The 16846-nt window shown below is 37.2% G+C and overlaps 1 protein-coding gene across 1 annotated transcript in view; it reads right to left on the reverse strand.

Moving 5' to 3' along the window:
* Positions 1–1025: 1025 nt before the first annotated feature.
* Positions 1026–16846, reverse strand: part of LOC107658009 (calcium-dependent secretion activator 1-like) — an 84700-nt gene continuing 68879 nt past the window's right edge. The window contains exons 18-29 of the mRNA XM_016446389.1: positions 16104–16210; positions 13009–13165; positions 12707–12848; positions 11551–11712; positions 8961–9116; positions 8690–8837; positions 8142–8216; positions 7957–8040; positions 7667–7699; positions 7460–7567; positions 3861–3965; positions 1026–2212 (exon numbers count right to left, since the gene is read on the reverse strand). Coding sequence (XP_016301875.1) covers positions 2036–2212; positions 3861–3965; positions 7460–7567; positions 7667–7699; positions 7957–8040; positions 8142–8216; positions 8690–8837; positions 8961–9116; positions 11551–11712; positions 12707–12848; positions 13009–13165; positions 16104–16210 — 1454 coding nt within the window. The 3' untranslated portion in view covers positions 1026–2035. The remainder of the gene's footprint in view (positions 2213–3860; positions 3966–7459; positions 7568–7666; positions 7700–7956; positions 8041–8141; positions 8217–8689; positions 8838–8960; positions 9117–11550; positions 11713–12706; positions 12849–13008; positions 13166–16103; positions 16211–16846) is intronic.

Below are 16846 nucleotides of genomic sequence, written 5' to 3' on the forward strand. Positions count from 1 at the left end.
TCTGCAAACTAGGATGTTTTACAGTTATGACGTCAATAAATTAGTCTTCATCAGCGCAGAAACTATGCTCTACTTACTATGTATAATCCATTACGGTTTATTTGTAATTAAGTCAATTTACGTTTCGCCGGATTGCCCTTCATTCAAGTCTTCGGTTTACCCGCGCTCATAACATTAGCACAGAATCAGTTGTCCAAAAGAACCAGTTCGGTTCAGACGTGCTGTGTCAGTCCTTCAGTTCTCTCTTCACAGCAGTTCAGTCAGTGTACTGTTTGAGTAAATAAATTACTCCGGGATATTGGTTTATTTCGACTCAGAGGGAGTGTCAGCCATGTTAAAAAAGTGAATAACTTAAGTAATTTGTGGATTAATGCTTACTGGAGACGCGAACCGTTTCAAAGGATTCAGTCAGATTTGGTGAACTGGTTCACTAAGAAGAACCGGTTAAATCGAACAATTCGTTCGCGAACCGGACATCACTAACCGTGAGCAACTCCGTTTGTTTGTCCGAGGGAGCAACAGTAACTAAGGGGGGGCTTACCGATAGGTCAATTGCATAGACTGTATAAAAACAGGTCAATTGCTACACAAAACTAGCCCAATCGCGTTACTTAAAAATACATGTTTTTCGGCGGGGTTCATCCTGTAAAATAGCATTCCAGGGGCTGATATCACCTTATTGGGGGTGTTAAAGTAGCCCAATTCCGTGGGAAAACCGCGGACTTGGCAACACTGGTTAACCGTCAAGCTGAAACATGTAAAAATAAAAGTCCACCACGAAAGGTTAATAATTATGCAACTCCAATGAAATTAATACATTTTTATTTTTGTCCTAATGATGGTGGTCACTGAATCCACATTCTGAATAAAGACAAATAAACAAAATCTACAGGTAGCCTATTAGTACATCATGTTATCTTTATTGAGGCCACAGCTCTTGCATATTACAACTGTTGGCTTTGATAAGGCAAACGCAAGAATGAATCCACCAGCTAATTGACACAGAAAAACAAAAACAAAAAAGCTTTTGGAGAAGGTGGATCCCACAGGCATGCAGCAATGGCTCAGAATGCAATGTACAGCATCATATATACAAAAACAATAGTGAGACCCCAAAAATGGCACATAGCAGTTTCGACATCTACTAACATAAAGAGAATGGTTTTTATTTCGACATACAAACTTAACAAAAGAGAGACAGAGAGAGATCCTCTGCAAAAGTGAAACTGAACCAAAAATATAGCCGTTTTTGTTGTCATTTCTGACATCTAATTAAAAGACGTCTCCAATGAGATATCAAAATGGAGGTATGACAATATTGCATTTCTAGAATACCAATTCATTTTCATTTTAAGATGCCTGTGAGACAATGCCTAGTTGGATATTTGCAACATAAGGCCACAGAGCCTTGACACAAAGGAGAAAAGTACAATGAAAATGTGCAGACACAGAAGACATTTACATTTAACAGTTTTGAACTTAAATACAGAGGTTTCTTTTTAGTTTTGAAGCAGTTGGCATCCACTTTAAAAACAGACAAGACAAAGAAAAGGGTCCATACACTCATCTTCACAACAATGTACCATTAATGTATGTAAGAGTACGTCAAAGAAGCGCCATATATGTTATCGCATTGGACAGGGACACCTAATAATCTCACTCGACATTATCAAACAAATGGTACTCCATATTGCTTAGGAACACATAGAAACAAATTCCTCAAATGAAAGAGTTGGAAAAATTGGTGCTAGTTCGCTGTTCTTATGTTATGATACAGCTAAAATTGCCAATCATGGTCTTTGCAATGTTCTTTTTACGCTTTAGTACAATTCTTTGATTTGTATTGTTTTTTTTAGCTTAGTTTGTGGGCAATTCGAGCTGATGGGGGGGGAGATCCTAAAGTGGCTAACTGGGTAATCAAGAGTTGTTACATGCATCTTACATTATCAGGCTAAGTTTAAAGTGTTGGGGTAGGGTAGAGTTGGATAGATGGGTCGGGTTAAGGGTGGTGGGTGGCACCGGATGGCTCGATGCTCTAATCATCCTCCTCGTCTTCCTCATCGCTGTCCTTCATCGAGATGCCCTGCATGCCCCCCTCTCTGACAGAGGCAGTGGCTTCCTCCAGGATCAGCCGGTTCCGTACCGTATCGTACGCCTTGCTGTTCAATGTAGAGTCAAGAACGCCTTGCAGCCTAAAATCTCGATATTTCTTCTACAAGAATGGGAAATATCAGCAAGCATTATACGTAGTATAAGACTTCTTTGCCCCTGAATGTTAAAGCTAAATACCGTATGTCAAACAAGGCCAGAAAGAATAGCCAGACTAGGGATGCAAGCTATTAAAATTCTGGACAATACCGATAAATAGCTGATATTAAAACTCAATACTAGCCTATTTCGTCTAAATTAATTACACTGGCAGCCAAAAGTTTGGAATAATTATGATTTTCAAATGTGTTTTAGAGGTGTCTCTTATGCTCACCAAGGCTGCATTGATTTGATTAAAGTAAAAACAGTAATATTGTGAAATATTATCACAATTTCAAATAACTATTTTATTTTAATGTATTTTAAAGTGCAATTTATTCTTGTGATGGCAAAGCTGAATTTTCAACAGCCATTACTCCAGTCTTTAGTGTTACATAATTCTCAGAAATTGTTCTAATATGCTGATTTGGTGCTCAATTATTCATAATGGTTTTTATAAGTATTAATGTTGAAAACAGTTTTTGCTGCTTAATATTTTTTTGTGGATGATACATTTGTTTTAGGATTCTTTAATGAATAGGAAGTTCGCTGAACAGCATTTATATGAAATAGTTTAAAAAAAACATTATAAATGTCTTTACTGTCACTTTTGATCAATTTAATGCATGCTTTCTGAATAAATCAATTTCTTTTCTTTTCTTTTTAAATCATACTTAAACCAAACTTTTCAATGTTAGTGTATCAGTTTCCATAAAAATATTAAGCAGCAAAAACGGTTTTCAACATTGATAAGAAATGTTTAAGCGATTAAATGGAAAAAAATAAATAAAAAATAAAGAAAATTAAGAAATGTTTATTGAGCACCAAATCAGCATATTAATGGCTGCTTTGCTATCACAGGAATAAATTACATTTCAGAATATATATTCGAATAGAAAACAGTCAGCACAAGAGACTTATTTCAAAACATAAAAAAATCTTAATTATTCCAAAATTTTGGCCACCAGTGCAATTTCAGTTTAAATGTTTCAAGTGAATTTAGGAAGCACAACATTATAATGTACAGTATGGAAAATTAATTTTCATGTTGAGATTTGCAGTGTTATTAATTAAAAAAAAATATATGGTAACACTTTATTTTAAGGTGCCCTTGGTACAAATGACATGTACTTACTCTTATAATAGCAATTAATTATGCATAATTACATGCAAGTAACCCTAAGCCAAACCCAAATCCTAACTCTAACCATATAGTAGTTATATGTAGTTAATTAATATTACTTAGTACTTAAATTCATAATTACACTGTAACAAGGACACCTTAAAATAAACTAACCAAAATTACTACTACTATTAAGCTTAATTTTAAGTGAGTGTTACATGACAGAAAAGGTAATCGACAGGTAAGAATAAGGGAAATGACCATGCATAATTTAATAGCCTATCTAATATAATACAGCAATTATCCAAAAGACCAATAATACTATGATAAATTTAAAAACTCAGTATGGTACCAATTTTGTGCATCACTAAGCAAGACCTGAATCATAAACTGAAATCTAGAACAAGACGTGTGGATTTACCTTGACTAGAATCATACTACTCCAGCTTCAGAGTATAAATACTTCCATTTAAGTTATTAAAAGGAATACCTTTACAATCCTGATGAGGATTTTGAGTTGATAGACATGAAGCTGTTGGTCCATGCGCTCAGTCAGCCAGGTCGCCAGCAGATTCATAGTGGCTGTAAACCATTGCTGCAAAGCACAAAAACACAGCATTCTCCAGCAAAACACAGACAGACAAACAAATGCATGCAAGAGACCAGCATGTGTAGACATACATAAAGACATACAGCAACAGCCACACGGGCAGACGCGAGTAAACCCACAAAACACAAACTTAAACACTCCATTCACACACACACACACACACACACACACACACAAACACAAACACAACACACACACACACACACACACACACACACGGAGACAACTGATACCAACATTTACACAATCACACCCTCACTTAAAACCAAGGTTAGTCAGATAATTTGAAATTAATTCAAGAGCCAGCAATATGACCATCTTAAAAAACAAAAACTAAATTTAATAAAACACTTAATCTGCCGTACATTTACAGCTTAGCCTGTAACCTAAGTTTCAAATGACTTAATACAAATCTGGTTATGTGAAATAAGCTTGAACAAAAGCCTTATTCTAATCAAAAGTCTTTAGCTTTTAAAAACCATTCGAGGAAAATGAAACTGATTCAATTCATAGCTTCCCCCGCCCTTCACCACTAAATTATGCTGATTGTTATAAAACAGCACTTGTGCACGAATGACTGATCTTGAAGGCTTAAAAATCACCACTGAACCCAAAAGCATACTCTAAAGAACCCAAGATGCAAACAAAATTAGTGCAAAATTAGAATCAGGATTCTCAGAAACAAACTCATAAAAAAGTGAGAATACAGCAGGCAAAGGTGTGTTGTACTGTTATCTTAAACCATATCTACATTATGAAAATCTCATATTCATGCATATTCAAAATCACCTAAATGCTTGTAGTTCAAAGAGAACAGCACATGTGTGGTTCAATGAATGATGTAAACTACCATTTAGAAGAGGAAGTGCTGTATCCTATGTGAACAAATCAATCTGAAGAGTTTTGAAGTGGGCTAATATCAGTTCTCAAAGCGGTACAAATAGCCTTTACCATTTAGCCAATCCATTTATATGTATATATAATGATATTATACACATGATTTCTTATTATTTGATATGTGATTATGTGAATTCAATCAGATTTATTGTTGTATTAGGGCCATCTGATGGTTCAATGGGCGATTTCTCTTTACATCTGTCCACTTCAAATAGGTGGCCAGTCGGAGCGTGCAGTGCATGCAGGTGAGTGTACAGGGCAGAGAGCTGTGTGTGTGCATGAGGTGGGATTTTTAGGAGGTGGGTCATGCTAGAAGATGTACACAGGAAGATTATTTGATTAGAACTCATGCCACTCGACAGAATGTGATCAAACAGCAGGACATTTAGAGATAAGTTCCACTTTGGCCTAGAAGGAATGCAGAATGAGTCAGGATGCTGTCATTGGGTTAGGATAACGTGAGTACAAAGTGTTTAGAGAGGGAGAATGTAATGAAAATGATACAACAGAAATGTAGCTGCATGCAACCAAAATCTGTAACACAAGTTGCATAATTCCAAAAAAAAAAAAAAAAACCACCACGGTTGCCTGTTCAGACAATACATGATGCTGGAAGAGAGATATTCAGCTTGGAAAATGGAGAGCTGCCAATCCTGTTAATGTTCTGGTCCCAAGATATGGGATTTTTTTTTTTTTAGCCTATTTTATGCTTTTCAACATTTAGAAAAGTAATAATGTAACTTTCCTCAACAAGACGCACAATTTGAGGTATCATTCATGTCCAAAAACTATGCGAATTAGTGTTTGTTCAAATATGTAACCCTGAATGTAAGTTTAATATACTTGAATTAGCAAGTAACAGTGACTAATCAGTCCTGGTAATTGTTTTTGACGTACAGCCCTCAGCTGAATATGCCTTTTGACAACTGACCTCATAAGACCACACTGAACTTAACAAATTTCCACAATTTCAGTCTGTTTGACACAACTGTCCAAGCAAGAATTCAGTTAAAACAAACAGTGAATCATTACAATCAGAAACATGCATGTTTCTAGCTGCTATTCTTTAATTTGACAATTAACAGTCACTATGTGGCTGCTGCCATTCTGAATTTTGGTATTTTAATAACGGCTTTTCATTTCATGCCTCTGAGCCTTTCACTGACGGTGATTAGTTTGGACAAAATCTTTGAGAAGACATTTTAATAGAGACAGACTGAAACTATAGAGCAAAAACAGGACAAATCATGCCAAATTCAATGTGGGTCTTTGAGGTTGGATGTTAAATGCATTATTACAAACTTAGTGTGGAGGGGAAAAAGACATATTGCACATAACAAGCACTGAATTTTAAATAAAATAAGAAATAAATAAAGGCAGATCCATGCATAAGATGTGTGTCAAAAATGTTCCAAACACAAGCAAGTAAAGCTGCAAAAAGTTACGTAATAGACTTCCTAACAGTCGAACAGACACTCACACACACACTTTTATCCACAATATTCTGATACATACAACTCATTACAGTATGGTATGACACACAACTAAATATTCACACTCATATATATATATATATATATATATATATATACTGGGAAAAAAATTCAGAAAATTAAATAATAATGAAAACGCTGACAAACCCTCACGCGCACGCGAGCACACACACACACACACACACACACACACACGTATCCAAGACAACCACTGGTCCACACATCTGTTACATTTCTTATTAAAATATATAAACACACGTATGCCATTGTGTAACGAAGACACATGTTCACAAAATCACAAAGGATTATTTTTCTAAATCGAACAGTGCTCTCTTATGGCCTAGATCAGTTGGTATTTAAAATCAGGACAATTGCTTACAAATTTTATTTAAATTAATTTCATTCATTGATTAAACTGCATATCAATATGTAGAATTAAAGTGTACAATTAATTTTATGAAAAGTGATGATGCATTGGTTTTTGCAATTGCAAAAAAATGCAACTGATACTATAAGCTTGAATTGCTTTGATGGTTCGAAAATCCCGTATTACCGTACAAGTTAGGTTGTATAGTTAATTGCATGATTTTTTTTACATTTTTGTATAATATATTACTTATTACGATCGGCCCTTTTTTCTCTGTGATGTTTTTGTGTCAGGGATTTGATAGCATTTAAAAAATGTAATTGTGTGTAATGTCACACTTTTTGGTTCAAAATAAAATCAACTTTTTTGAGAGCACTGTCTTATAAATAATCCACTTGGTGACACTTTGACTCTTAAACAAGAAACCGCTGTGAGCATAAAGTCCAGCGCACGTTAGCTAACACAACACCAGAGCACAAAGGTCCAATGCATCATGGCTAATGAAACACCAGAGCACAGAGAGCTGGAACAGGAAGTCACAGCAATGAGACATTAGGGAGCTGACTGAAAGCTTCAGGTCATGATTGGACTTATGTGTCTGGATGTAAGGCCTCCAGGTTTGGCACTCAAAATGTGACTTATCCCTCGTATGCCCCATTGTTTTGCCACATTTTGGATGGGCCCTCCTTTGTTAGGCACGGAGGTTACGGCATCTTACTTACATCAAATAATCTCTCTATATACACCTCCTCATTGACCTTATCTCTCAGAATGTCCTGAGAGTGACGGACAAAGGTCACATAGCCATCTGCAACGTCCATCCCTGGTTTCTGTGGAAGGGTGAAACCAGAAAAAAGTTAGTTTTGTATGGAACGGATGTGAATAAAGAAGATATATTAGGGAAAGTATGGTGAATTTTTAGTACTCACAGGGACATCCACATATTTTGATGCTGCTTTCACCTAAAATAAAAAAAAAAGTTTGACTCAAGTGCTTCTAGGCAAAATCACTCTCCCTTCAAGTTGCAATAAGTAACTTTTTTCCTCTTATTTTAATACCTAAAGGAATTTTCAGTGTACATTAAAACTCATTACCAGTATCATATTGAAATACAGAAATTGGTAAACAAAAATTACATGTGCACCTTTAAAAATTCAGAATGGTTTCATGCTAGAATTTAATAAAATAGGAAAATAGGAATTTAAGAGATAATTCTTACCGTGAAGGAGAGGAAGGAGGAGAAGAGAGTTCCCTCATCATACCTGGAGATCTTGGCAAGTACACTCTCCAGAATGACCATAAACTGTTCAGGTGGCACAAAACCAAAATTTCACTGACAAACAACCAACAAGAGTTGTACCAATACAGTATTTTCTTAATGCCAACCATTTTCTCAAAACGTACCTTTGCCACCAAGAGTGAAATCATGTCTTTTACACTCTCTTCAATAAGCTCATCGATTTGAGAGTGGTACTGTTTCTAAAATGACAGATTTAAATACTTATATGGTGCGTATATATAAAGACAGAGAACTCAAAAACCAAAGATGAATTCATACAGAAATACAGTAGATGGCCAAATTCAAATTGAACATAAAGATGCAGATGCCTATACAACCAAATTCATGATTGTATGGGATTAAAATACATTAGTTGACACATTAAAATATGCAGCCTTGTAAAATAATTATTGAGGTTGACCAAACATGAAATTGTACTTAATGGAGACATTATTATTTTTCCCATAATTCCAATATTCTACACAACACTTCTAAAAAAAATTCTTAGTGTTGTTTAAAAATTCTTTCCTTCTTAATGTTTATTCTCAAACGTTTGCATGTTATTAAATCCCAGAAAATCTATTAAGTTTCTGGGATTCCTGAAGATGATGTGAAATTACCAGTATAGATCAAGCTTTTGTCTATCACAACAATCAGAATTTCTGCCAATTACCTCCTGGCCCATTTCCATGGCACACAGTTTAGCAGACTGGTCCTTGGCGTCCACCATCACATTAAACATGGTGCATAAGGACAGTGGGATGCGGAAATCTGTGGAACGGCTGCTTTTGGCCAGCTTAGATTCAAACGCTGCCCTGGTGCTGTTGACCAGCAAAGCGTGTGAAGTAAATGAGTCATCTTGCATGAAATTTCATTCACACTTAAAAGACATACTTTAAAATCTTCGTTTTGAATCTGTTTAGTACAAGAGATATTATTTTTACCGTTTAACGCTTGTCTCAATCATGTCACTTGACATGAGCTTCATACGGTTATCCAAGTGTTTGGCAAACTCTTCTTCCGGCCAATGTAGGTCCCTGATGAAGGTCTGTAGGGCATCCAACTTCCAGAACAGATCTTCTGATGTTCCCGATCCATTGCTGCCAGGTATAGTAAAATTTTAGAGGTAAAAAGTCCAAAATATTCAGGAATAAAGGAAGATGCAGAGCATCTAAGACTTTACGATTGCTTTATTTTAACCATACACCAACTGGTGGTCCCAAAATTTGACCCTCAGAACTGGAATGTTTAATTTAAAGGGAATGTAATCACACAATCAGTGCATGGCAAAACAAAAGACAAGTGTGTTTACAAAACACTTCAATAACCTGGCATTTTTGCGTGGTTATTAACCCTTATAGGACTGACCTGAATTCATGCATACTTTGCTCTGTCAATTTTCTCTAAAGGAGAAGGGTCTGGGAATGTCATGGTGAGAGAAGGCTTGCACAGATACAGTTGCAAACTAACAGATGCCAAGCAAGATGGTGCTTTAACATGATGCCAATGCTCTTAATGACATCTCTGTTACCTAGTTGGAAAATCAATACTTTCTTAGAGTTAGTGTTTAATGTTAAAGGAGACTCTATATGCAATATGATTCTTAAAGGGATAGTTCAACAAAAATGCAAATTCTGTATTATTTCCTCACCCTCATATCACTCCAAACCTGACTTTCTTTCTTCCTTGGAACACATACACAAAAAGATGTTTTGAAGAATGCTTTTGTCCATAGAATGAAAGTCAATGGGGTCCAAAACATTGACTTTCATTGTATGACAAAAAAACCTTTTTATTCCACAGAAGAAAGAAAGTCAAACAGAATTGGAATGACATGATGTGAATAAACGATTTTACCCTTTAAACCAAAATATTAAAGTTGGGAAAGGGCAAGGTCCAGTGAAAAAAATGGGAGGAAAGATCAAGCTCTCTCTCACCACCCATGCCCACAGAGACCCCAAGATCAAAACACACCATGCAGTCGACTCTGAGGATGCTGCCATCCTGAGTAGAAAGATGTGTAATAAGGGCCAGGGTTAAAGAGTTAAAACATACGAGTGAATCATGTCTTATGGAGACTGCCACCATCTTGGAATTGATTAGGCTCAAGATCAAGTAGAACTGTGCTTCAATTTCCTTATTGAAAGGGGTATGATTCAGTGATCTTCTACTGCAAATGTGATGTCGTTCTAGTGTATATGTTAAAAAAGAAGCCCACTCTGATGTTTGAACTCTTTGGGTGTTAGTTTCTACTGCCTTGGATGCCAGCTACACTGAAGTAATGTCTACTTCAGAGCATCAGCTACCAACCCAATGACAGAGCTACGATCGGGCAGGGAGATGCACCAACCCACACCCACTGGTACCTTCCACACAAAACAAAACCCAGTGTCCCTTTATGTTTAGACCACCTTTTTTGTCTCAGCTATCCTCCAAAAACATTTTTCTTACCATTGACATTCTGACGATTATACTATTTATTTTTAATATCAACAAACCCTAATGTCCCAGCATAATTCATGCAGGCACTTTTAGAAAGCACTGGCTTAAGGAATACAAAATAGTAACTAAACATCCATTGCTCAGGAAACAGGTAAATTAGAAAATGACTAAATACTGAAAAAAAAGAGAAATGAGGAGATTTTCAAAATTGAAAAAAAAAAGTTTTTTGAATAGTTGTTTTAGTCCATCATTACTAAAGTGAAAAGTGACGTGGCCAAGTATGGTGACCCATACTAGGAATTAGTGCTCTGCATTTAACCCATCCAAAGTGCACACACACAGCAGTGAACACACACACACACACACCGTGAACACACACCTGGAGCGGTGGGCAGCCATTTATGCTGCGGCGCCCGGGGAGCAGTTGGGGGTTCGGTGCCTTGCTCAAGGGCACCTCAGTCGTGGTATCGAAGGTGGGAGAGAGCGCTGTACATTCACTCCCCCCACCTACAATCCCTGCCGGTACGAGACTCGAACCCGCAACCTTTGGGTTACGAGTCTGACTCTCTAACCATTAGGCCACGACTTCCCCGCTATTTTATTAATGGTTTTAGTCCAAAATTCAATGTGTGTTAACTTCAAGGCCATCTAGTAGCTAATTTGTATGGATTGAATATAACTGTATTTGAATACAAAGCATTGGCTTGGCTGTAGGTTTGGGTTGCAATCCAGATCTCACCACCTCAGTCTAACCTCAATGGCATGCACATTGAGGAAAATGAAGAGCTTTTCAGTTCTCATTTCAAATAACAAATCACATGAGCCTGTCTGGAATCCTTTGCAGGCTACTTGACATGAGAATGATTTCAGAGGCAAGTCATCTTGCCCTGTAGTTATTCTATATCCAATACAAAGAACATGGAAAATCTGCTATAGCCATCATTTAAAAGTCTTTTAACTATTGACAAGTCTAGCAAACATCTTGCAATGCAATAACACTTAACTGCCTGTAAGTTAACTAACCCCAAACATTTTCATGCCAAGAAGACTTTAGAATGCATCAGATCTCAGGTAAATGCATTGAATACACACTCAGAGTCATATATAGCAGCCATCCAGGACGGAGTGGAAAAGCTAGGCATTTGTGGAAGGTTAACAGATAGTCCTGCTACTGGCACGGTAAGATTTGGTACTTTGGGAATTTGGAGGTTCACATTTGGTAGATTCACATTGGGCAGATTACTTGTTAAACTCCTGCAGAAACAGACAAAAAAAGAAACAAAAAATTCCATAACAGTGGCAGTGTGGAATGCTGCAAATAAGCAATGTAAGACATACAATACAAAAAAGAGAAACTGAGAAATGGGAAAGACCATTTTTACACATAAAGAGCAGACATAAAAACTGGAGGTAGGGAATCTACAGCACATTTAAACAGAAGACCCGAGTAGAAAGAAACTTGGTCAATAATATCGACAACAGCACACTTATATAAAAAGGAAGTAAAAGCAGAATTTTTCCACAGCAAGAACAAACAGCAGCTTGAAAGATTTGAGGACGGTGGTGGGGTGTTACACATACAAACACACAACAAACAAATGAGGGAAACCATACTGACATTTAATTCTCAAGGGCATAAGCTTAATTGACAAGAGTATTCTGTTAGGCTGGGAATATTTGTGTAGGCGGTATCTTTTCTAAAGATGGCAGGTTATCTAAATATTGTAATCTGTTTGTTGGGAACTGGTACGAAATCATTACAATCAACATGCAAACCAAAATCAAGCATGACAGAATTGATTAGGACATAAAAAGCATTCAGTTTAAAGCGCACAATATGAGGGTTAGTTCACAAAAAAAAAGATGGAAACCTACAAGACACTGGCTGAAGTCTATCCTGATAGATTGGGGACTTGGTGAACTTCCTCTAATGTTTGGCAGTTTTCTCATGTAAGGCATGGTTAAAGAGGTCACTCTAGTACTTAACATTTTTTTTTGTTTTTTTCCAATGGCATAAACAAACTGGTTTCAGATTTTACCTGAGAAATCTAACTGGATGCTAAACAGTTCCCTTTGATTAGCTGTATAGTTTTGCAGAGAACAAAATCCATCTTAGGATGGGGATATGCCTATCCCTGCTATCTCGCATATATAGGAGTTATTTTTTTAGAGATTTTTGTGATGTTTTTGTCCTGAAAGGCCCTGGCTCCTGGTGACCACACACATCATTGAAGAAATGGTGTCTTACTTTACAGGTTCCCATGACTCCCGCTCAAATCCCCTGTGAATGGACTGAGCGATGGAGGACTCCATAAGATCCACATATCGCACCACAAGAGGGGCGTACAGGTCCTGCAGATGTTTGTGAAACTTTCCGTTACACAGGTGATCTGTAAAAACAGAAAAATAGTAGGTTATGACAATTTTGAGAGTAACATACCCAACTTTTACATTAAAATCTTTATTTTAATCAGAATGAGAGTACTTTGCAGTACTCTTAGAAGACAATACTTTCAGAACTCTTAACCAAATATTGCAAGAAGTGCTTACAGTCGGCACGGAGGAAATCATTTAGAAGCTGAAAGAGCGGGAAACTGTCCCAGCTCTCGGGAGACTGGATCTCAAGAGCAGCATCCATTTCAACTCCATAGAACGACAGGAAGTTCTCAGCGTGCTCCACCATCAGGTCTGACCACCATGCAAAGGCCTTGACAGTCCAGTAAAGGAAGAAAGAATGGAAAAAGAAGCAGAGAGTTAGAAAATAACACGTGTATTGGGTAATCTCAGACAAGAAAAAGATTGTAAACTGGTTAAGTGTCTGCCATATGGTATTTCACATATTCACTTTGTACATCTTCTTCTAAAGTAATGGCTCTTCATTTGAACAGTAAGAGTTCAAATGAAGAGAAGTAAGAGTTTTGGTCTGAGTGGTTCATATTTTGCTTCAGCGTTTGAGGTCATTATGTTAATTAAATAGATAAGGCTTTCAAGTAACCGGTTTACAAGGGTTAAGGTGATCAATTTATCATTATGGAGTTTAAAACTTACATTAAACCATTTATAAATTTGCAACACAGAAAATTCTACTATATAATATATCCAAAACAAAGTCTAAATATTATGAAAAACATTTCACCATAAGAATAAATGTATGAATCTTCTAAAAAAGGTTGCATATGTTAAGAATTCTGAAGCCCTCTATAGGAAACATGTTAATCCAAATATAAAAATTGAAACTCATTTAATAAGAGGGCCTGTCATTCAAAACTAAAACATGACAATACACCTTAAATCTTGTGTTGCAAATGTTTGCATATTTGTGACCAGAGGTTATTTTTCCTATATCAGGTCAATTCCCAGTGGAGTCAAGATGCCAGAGGAGGTGCAGTTCTCATGCAAGTGAGGTAGAAATCCCTGCATGCTTTTGCCCTCCAAATGGAAGATGTAGTTGAACCGTTCACATCACTGCATCCCTACCCTTCGGGATGGGGATGTGTCTTGCGATCATGCAACATTGCCATCTCTGATACGTCAAAAACTGCAAGCAAGCAGCAGACTTCTTTACTTGGCAATGCATATGGTTTGACTGAATATTTTTTCTTTAATCTCTTAAAGTGACCATAAATTTTGGACCTGTAGTTGGGTATTGAGCAGGAGTTTCTGAGATCAATCAGGCTTGCTTGCAGTTTTGGCATAAAACACTTTTCTTCTAATTAAAACAACCAACCAGTGATAAACCCATTCAGGGAATTGATCAGCCTTTTTAAGAGGCGTAATCCTTCCCTTTGGTTGGTCATTTTTTTACCCCTCTAAACCCACAGTTTCAAAGAGCCTCGAAACATTTCCTCCAAATCCGCAATACTACAAAGGGATAGCAAGCTCTAAAACCAAACTTACCACACAACTTACCTGCAGGCTTCATAATTAACACTCGAAAAGCTACAATGGTCATAATATTGGGACCAACAAATATAGCATTTGCTAGTATAGCAGGGCAACGCATATGGCTGAGCTTAACCAGACAGACATGTATAAAGTGGGGTTAGAGAGCGATAAGAGACACCAAATCCAAGCAACCCATGAATCCTTCCCCAAGGCCCTTCTTGCTAATCTGGAAGCACTGGGTAGGTGTTAACATTAACATACTATTTACTAAATGCAAAAATTATACTGAGCAATAAAATCAGCAAGAGTGGTCCTGGGAAGAGGGCTATGTTATGAAACTGATTTGGTCATTTTGAAGGATTGTGAAGTCCAATTACACTAGCAGAAGGGAACACGTCTAACTGGGAAAAGTGAGGGTGACACAACTAGCGTGGCAGGTGGGTAAATGTAAACATTCCCCCTGGAAGCAAAGGAATCATTGAGCATTGACCTTGCCGGTCAGGGACACAAGCCTTACAAGTTTGAAGGGAGACTTGACAGGCACAATGCTGAGGAATTAAGATGAATCCATGTCGGATGCGGCAAAAAGGGAACCCTTCATAGCTCATGCACAAGCCAGTAAGGGGCTTTTTTCACTGCATTCATTTTGACCACATACCTCTTTTCCCTGCAACAACACCATGGAGTGAATGGTGAGGAAAAACATGAACATGTAGAGGTGATGTATGTGCAAAGTGTTAAAGTATGCACAAAATATTGATTATAAACAAATTTTCCAACAACTTTTGGATAAAAATTCACAATTGTGAGATTTAATTCAACTGTATGATATAAAGTCGCAAATACGTTTGGTTGAAATGGCCTTCCATGGTTATATAGTATGATGCCACCAGTTGGGCAGTGAAGTTCAAGCATTGTAGTTTTACAAAGTAAAATGTAACAGTATGATCTACAGATGGTTCTATAATGTCTTGGTGCCAAATCTAAAATATTTTGCTCATTTGTGCATCTTGATCAGTGTGTGAGGGGGGAGATATTTAAGAATTTCTCAGAAATCCAAGAGACCAACACTTTGTTAATTCTATCATGTTCTTTAATAATCGTCTTGCCCCATTCCACCCAGACATAACAGAAAAGCCCTTAACTGCGTGAATCCACATGCTTGAGGGAAAAGGTACACTATGATGACAACTTAAGAAAAAAAGAAACATGATACTGTACCGACTGGTCTCCTGTACTTGTGACCGCAGCCTGTTAAGCATATTCAGAAAGATACAGTAAATCTATAAATCTCAGGAAGACCACGGATTACCTAATACTTTAAATTGCATCTCGGAATAATGCCAATTATGCATTTGTTCTTGGAGTAGTAAATGCTGAAACATGCCAATTATCATAATTATTGCTTAAACCCGTACTTGGCTCTCTATTCATAATGCATCTTCAGTTCTATTTAGTTATAGGCATTCCAAAGGAAACTGTCTAACATTCAGAACACAGAAACAATCTGTATTCTGAGGCTTACTTTAGTTTAGAGTATAGATCCAGGGAAAGTGGTTTAGAGACCTGGATCTCACGGGAGAGTGAACTCTTGCTGTTTCACAAATTTCCACTAATACAAATTGCATTGTGCAAACTGCACAGCCGCCTTTTTTATTATTAGAGAGGAGCCACTGGCCATTTAAATCAGCCCTATTTTGTACTAAAGAAAAAAAAGAGAGTGAATGTGAGGGAAAGAGAGAGTAAGAGTCCAAACTCACCTCTGCGTGATGGTCCTGGTTCTGATGTAGAACCTCAATGACTAACTCTGCCAGGCGGATGACATGCTCCAGTTTTTTAGCAGGCGTAGCTAGGTTAGCTACATTCTCTGGAGCAGAATGGTGGGGAGAAGAGGGATGGTTAATACTTCAGTGGTTGATTATTATATTTATTCTATGAATCTCTGATGTCATGGGCACTACAATGCAGTGTGAAGAAGCTAAGGTCATTAATACCTAACTGAGCATGCAGAAATGACAACACTGTTGATGACACTCATAACACTTCAAGAAAAGATGCCTAACTGATGTCAGAGACACTAGAATGTAATCTATGAAGTAAAAATATTGTTTGGCAAGCTTACAACTAAATTGGGGTACAAAAGTCTGAGACCACAAGTGGTTCTACATTGCTTTTTTTCCTAATTAATATATATTTTGTCATTAATAACTATATTGAACAAAATTATAAACGCAACACTTTTGTTTTTGCCCCCATTTTTCATGAGCTGAACTCAAAGATCTAAGACTTTTTCTATGTAAAGGCCTTTCTCTTTCATGGGAACTTCGAACTGCGTCCTCTAGGGGTCGCTATGGGGAACGCCTCGTCGTGACCCGTGTCTGAAGCATACATTGAAAAAACACCAACTCGTTGGCCGGCGTCAGCCATGACGTAACTACCGGTGCGACTATAGAATAAATAGGCGCCGGGAGCACACATCATTCTCTTCTTCGTCTTCATTGAC

The sequence above is a fragment of the Sinocyclocheilus anshuiensis genome, unplaced genomic scaffold, assembly GCF_001515605.1.
Source record: "Sinocyclocheilus anshuiensis isolate Anshui unplaced genomic scaffold, SAMN03320099.WGS_v1.1 scaffold2171, whole genome shotgun sequence".
Taxonomy (NCBI): Eukaryota; Metazoa; Chordata; class Actinopteri; order Cypriniformes; family Cyprinidae; genus Sinocyclocheilus; species Sinocyclocheilus anshuiensis.